This window comes from Perognathus longimembris, chromosome 14, assembly GCF_023159225.1.
Source record: "Perognathus longimembris pacificus isolate PPM17 chromosome 14, ASM2315922v1, whole genome shotgun sequence".
NCBI lineage: Eukaryota > Metazoa > Chordata > Mammalia > Rodentia > Heteromyidae > Perognathus > Perognathus longimembris.
The window spans coordinates 16218901-16225169 of NC_063174.1; the positions used below are offsets into that span (position 1 = coordinate 16218901).

General features: G+C 38.3%; 1 protein-coding gene across 1 annotated transcript; it reads left to right on the forward strand.

The window, feature by feature from the left end:
- Positions 1 to 3255: 3255 nt before the first annotated feature.
- Positions 3256 to 4621, forward strand: LOC125363136 (translin-associated protein X-like). The gene has a single exon (XM_048362158.1). The coding sequence runs from the start codon at positions 3323 to 3325 to the stop codon at positions 4046 to 4048; it is 726 nt and encodes a 241-aa protein (XP_048218115.1). The 5' UTR covers positions 3256 to 3322; the 3' UTR covers positions 4049 to 4621.
- Positions 4622 to 6269: the final 1648 nt, after the last annotated feature.

Below are 6269 nucleotides of genomic sequence, written 5' to 3' on the forward strand. Positions count from 1 at the left end.
CTCAGAACACTAAATATAGAGCTCCCTTGTGATCCAGCAGCCCCACTTTTGGGCATCTACCCAAAAGACCACAAGCAAGAACACACTAAAGCCACCAGCACAACAATGTTCATCGCTGTACAATTTGTCATAGCTGAAATATAGACCCAACCCAGATGCCCCTCAGTAGATGAATCGATCAGGAAAATGTGGGACACAATGAAATTTTATGCCTCTCTCAGAAAGAATAACACTGCCCCATTCATAAGGAAATGGAAGGACTTGGAAAAAATTATACTAAGTAAATTAGCCATACCCAAAGAAACATGGATATTATGGTCTCCCTCACAGGGAATAATTAGTACAGGTTTAGGCTAGTCACAGCAGAGGATCACAAGAGCCTTATAGCTATGCCCTTATGAATGCATAATATAATGCTAAATGAAATAAATTCGGTGTTATGGAAATGAGTGTTATATCATTGTTGTAATTACTTTCAACAGGCCATGTGAAACTGTAGCTTCCATTGTTGATGATCCTCTTGGATCCCCTTCCTGTGGTTGTACCGCACTATCACTGTACCTTATCTGAGTACACTGGAAACTGTATTAGAACTGTATTAGAACTGTACCTTATCTGAGTACACTGGAAACTGTATTAGAACTGTATTAGAACTAGGGAAGTGAAAGGGCATATCAAAATCAAGAGACAAAGGATAAAAAGACAAACGATTCCAATAGCAATACTTGCAAAACCATTTGGTGGGGAGAGGGAAAGTGGGAGGGGGGAGAGGGGAATGATGGAGGAGGTAAGAAACAGTACAAGAAGTGTACCCAAGGCCTAACATATCAAACTGTAACCGCTCTGTACATCACTTTGACAATAAATAAGAAAAAAAAAGAATCTCTAAGAATCATTAAATTTTGAAATGATCTGTAAAACAGATTACTAGAAGAACTTTGAAAAATCACTGAATGCTTTTCCAATGCAGGCTAATATACAGTACTGATATTTGCTGGAGGGAAAGAGAGATACTACTTCATATTCTCACAGTGAGGGAGGAGTATAAAGAAAAATCAGCATGAGACAGAAAAAGACAGACAGTTCCAGGTGCAAACATTAGTATGCTACCCAAATAACAGAAACTACATATTTCTGTCTTTGGGGAAAATGTCAAAGGAAAGTTTTAAAACTTCAGTTTCTTACATGGAGCTATTATATACAGTGCATGAACCTATTTTATTGTTTATAGCCTTGACATTATTTTTTCCATTATGATAATTTTGGATATAGACAAGTTTTCTCTAAAATCCAAGCCTAAAATAAAAGATCCTAAGACTCTTAAATAACAGAAATTAAAAACGTTTAATTTGCTTTCTTTTATAAGCATCTGCTTTAAAACCCCTCAAGCCAATTTATACATTCAATTTCTATTTTAACTTCAAGTGTTATTCTTATCCCAATGTGACTTCATGAAACTATGAGATACTGACAGTACAATCTGAGCTCATGCACTTTCCTAGACTTCTGCAGACAGTTTTCTACTATTATAATTAAACTTGATAGGTTTGACTTATATATTACAATAGGCCTTCAAAAATGGCATTCAATTAAAATAATGATAACTTGTAAAATGGAAGAACAGACCATACACTTATTTAAACACTTCAATGAAAAATGAGCAAAATATCTTTACCACTACATTGCTCTAATTACGAGAGGTCGCCATTTAATTCAAACCGTGGTTAGACTTTCACATTATCTAAGTTGATAATTCCTAATTAGGTCTGAGCCACTAGGCTCCTTTACAGTTTTGTGTGTGTGTGTGTGTGTGTGTGTGTGTGTGTGTTAAACAGATGTGGTTATTATAATTAAACACCTAAAATTAACATAAAAATGGCTGGAAATATTTTAATTATGAAATAGTTGTTTTATCAATCCATTGAAATGACAACTTGGACAAAGGTGTTGGTTGATTTGTACAAATGGTTCTGTGTTTCCTGGCATGTATCCAGTCTCCACTATGAATAAATTTCCCAAACATTAAATTATTTCAGCAGTGGGAAAATATTAAATTAGAGATTTTAAGAGAAGTATAGGTATCTTAAATTTCAACTGGTTTAATGTTAGCTAACCACTAGGGTGTGAATTCAGATAGAAAGGCAGAACAAGGGAAAATCTATTCCTCTCATCTGAAGCTAGGGTACCTGCTTTGGTCTATGCACTTTGTTTGGATGTTTCTCAGATTTTGGCCTGGAATTGAAAGGTGTATGATTGTCTCTCATTTTTAGGCCTTGAGATTGGGATTGGATTGTTGTACTGTTTTACATGATCAACCAAATTGTGCACACACACACACACACACACATATACACACACACACACACATAATTCCCATTCTTCATTTTTATGCTGATAGAAAATGAAAGAATGGAAAGATGCAGCATTTTATTGGAGAGATAAGTAAATGCAAGCTGGCTTTAACCCATGATCCTTCATATCTCAGTCCCCTGAGAAGTTAGGATCACAGACGTAAACCACCAGCACATAGGTTGAACACTTTCCTTTTTGCTTTAAAAAACACCATGAGATATTTAAGATATATTTTAAAGCATAGTATTCTAGGACAATAAATATATACTTTTTGTTATAACTATATACCTTATGTTACTGTCATTACCATCTGTCCTCAAGGTTGTCAGAGTCACAACTTCCATTCCTCTGCTATGTTATATTGCTGTTCCTACCAGTCCTGGCATGGATGAGGGGTAAGCATTTTGTAGAGAATAAACAAATTGTCTCTGAGGACTTGATCTAGAAGTTTCTCAAAACACACCTCTTAAAACATGAGTCACGGGCTGGGGATATAGCCTAGTGGCAAAAGTGCCTGCCTCGGATACACGAGGCCCTAGGTTCGATTCCCCAGCACCACATATACAGAAAACGGCCAGAAGCAGCGCTGTGGCTCAAGTGACAGAGTGCTAGCCTTGAGCGGGAAGAAGCCAGGGACAGCGCTCAGGCCCTGAGTCCAAGGCCCAGGACTGGACAAAAAAAAAAAAAAAAAAAAAAAAAAACATGAGTCACATGACCTGTAAACATTCACCTACTTAAAATTGTGTGTGTAAAAACACACATTCACTATTTTCATTAAAAAGAATATGAGGGCCCGACGCCGCCCGATGCCGCCCTCCGCCCGCCCGGCGTTCTGTGGACTCGGTGTGCCTGGGGGGAAAGCGCGGCCAACATCAGCGGCAAAGAAGGAGGGTTCCAGAAGAGGAAGCTTGACAACTTCCCGCACAGCCAGAGGCGAGAGGGGAAGGATGTTAACTCGTCCTCCCCGGTGATGTTGGCCTTCAAATCATTTCAGCTGGAACTGGATGCAAGGCACGACAAATATGAGAGACTTGTGAAACTAAGCCGGGACATAACTGTTGAAAGTAAAAGGACAATTTTTCTCCTCCATAGGATTACCAGTGCCCCTGATGTGGAAGAAATATTGGCTGAATCAGAAATTAAGTTGGATGGTGTCAGACAAAAAATATCGCAGGTAGCCCAAGAGCTATCAGGAGAAGACATGCATCAGTTCCATCGAGCCATTACCACAGGGCTGCAGGAATATGTGGAAGCTGTCTCTTTTCAACACTTCATCAAAACACGTTCATTAATCAGTATGGAAGAAATTAATAAGCAGTTGATATTTACAACCGAAGACAGTGGGAAAGAAAACAAAACTCCCACCTCGGATGCCCAGATGAAGCAACCAGTCACTTGGAGCCTGAAAGTCATGCCTGTGGACTACCTGCTGGGAGTGGCAGACCTGACTGGAGAGCTGATGCACATGTGCATTAACAGCATGGGGAACGGGGACATCGACACGCCCTTTGAAGTGAGCCAGTTTTTGCGCCAGGTTTATGATGGGTTCTCATTCATTGGCAACACTGGTCCTTATGAGGTTTCTAAGCAGCTGTACACCTTGAAACAGAGTCTGGCCAAAGTGGAGAATGCTTGTTATGCCCTGAAAGTCCGGGGCTCAGAGATACCAAAGCATATGCTGGCAGATGTGTTTTAAGTTAAAACAGAAATGATAGATCAGGAAGAGGGTGTGTCTTAGGGTAATACCTGCCAGCTATTCTCCTGTGACAGCTTCTAAGACTGTTACTTGGTGTTTCGTTTGACTTTGGTGTGGCTTTTACATACAGATGTTTTCAGGTGTACTGTTTTAAACTGCATACAAACTGTATATAAAATTACCCAAATGAGTCGTTTCTTAGTGTTCCTGAAAGTTTGCAGTCAAGTGTTTACCCATGTGTGTCTTTGTGAAGTTTTTGCTAACTTTTGTTGCTTATCTATTATATCAATATGTCTCAGGTTGCACTTTCTGTCAGACCTGTTTTAGCTTACAGTGTGTGAACTTTGGAGTTGTAGTTTTTAGTGGGGTTTTTATTTTTCAGAGAAAAAAATTTATTAGTTAAACTTCTGGACTTGAGCTTCCTGTTTATAAATTTCTTGGTAGTACTGTGCCAAGCTTCCAAGATAGGCTTAATTCATAGATTGAGAATTAAGGAACTATTGGTATTTTTTAAGTGTAAGTTTTGAGCTGTTAATAGTGAGAATTCATATAGTTCTGGCAACTTTTGGGCCAATTTGACCCTAGCAGCCTTCTAGAAAAGCTGACAGGGTACTTAGGTACTTCTTTTTTTTTGTCCTTTATCACAGAAGATGTGATGAGCATTTGGAGATAATGTTGTAATATTTTTCACTGGTAAAGATGAGTTGCATTGTATACTTGTATATGGAGTTAAAAATCTTTTAGTAGTGATTATTTAGCAGAGTTTTTCTGTGTTTTTTGGGGGGGAGGGGAATGAAGTTATGAGGCATGTTTAGAGGCTTTCTTACTCTAGCATCTATAGAAGTTACATTTAAATAATTACAATGATTACAATAATTACAAATAATTACATTTTAAATATTAAGTTATTCCAAACCTTTGTAGTTGTCCTGTGGTGTTAACTGATGAAGTTGCCAAAGAAAATGTATTCTGTATAACTGAGCAATAAGACAGTTGTCAGCGCTGGCAGTCTCTGGTTGTCTTCAGGGCTGGGATCTGCTACCAAGCTGAGCTACAGCTGATCACTTGTGACATGGTCCTGGCTGGTCACCAGATATTTCCAACTGTTTTGTGAGTTTTGAGAATCCAGATGCTGGGTTTTATTTTTTTGAAAGATTATCTCTGTTTGTAAGGGCTGATTCTTTGCAAATGTAATTTTCCAAAAAATATTACCTAAAGGAAAATAAAACAGACATGCCTGACAAGTTAAAAAAAAAAGAATAGGAGGAAAAAGAACTAGAATAAGAAGTGCATTCTATAATTTATACACAGAATGTGGGTTAAGATTCAGTAGCTAGGGTGGTTTTATTTTGTTTTGGCTCTACTTGCTTGCATTATTTTACTCAAGTTCATGTGCACAGTTTCTTCATGTGATAACTATTTTATTTGTGATTTGTTTGATGTGCTGTGTGTATCTTTTGCAATACTTTCCCTTAGTAAAGAGGTCTTTGCTACTACTCTCTGCTCTGGATGTCTCTCTGAGAGTATCAAGCGTTTACAACTACTAGCAGTCTAAGAAATGTCAATGTCACTCAAAACCTTCCTATTTTTATTCTGGTATCCTGAGTGGGCTCTTTTTCCTTCACTGAGTTTCCATACGAGGCAATATTAATTCTGTCTCTGTAGACTAGAGCATAGAGCTTTTCTTTTACCTAGTAAATTGTTAATGATATTACTCATTTAACAATAGGGACAATTATGCTTAGGTTATAGATAAATGTACTTGCCCTGGGAAAACCACTGTATACAATTGCCTTGGGCCCCTGTTAAGGTACAGTTCTTTAAATGTGTTCATTTTCAATCTCCTGCCTCAGGTATGCCATCTGAAGTATATTTGATATAGAAATGTTGGTGGCAGAGGAGTGCTCAGTGGTGGCACACAGGTAATAAGCCCAGAAGCTCTGACTAAGGTAAGTGTTCTCATGTCTAGACCCAGATTGTGCTCTGGAGGCACTTCAGGGAATCTCCTTCACACAAACCTGCTGCTAGCATTATACTTACGTTTTGCTTCTAACATTTCCCATTTAGATTTTCCCATGGGTATTCCCAAGTCATTAAAATATATTTTTCCATTTTTATATGAGACTCACAGGTAACAGAAGCTCTTTCAGAAGCAGCAATGTCCTCGTGTAAGAGAATGATAAAAGGAGGGGTGACCAGGTAGTGGGGAATCACCCCAATG

What these genes read in the sequence shown, in the direction of transcription:
- LOC125363136 (XM_048362158.1), top strand. Translation starts at nt 3,323, where the DNA reads ATGTTGGCCTTCAAATCATTTCAGCTGGAACTGGATGCAAGGCACGAC.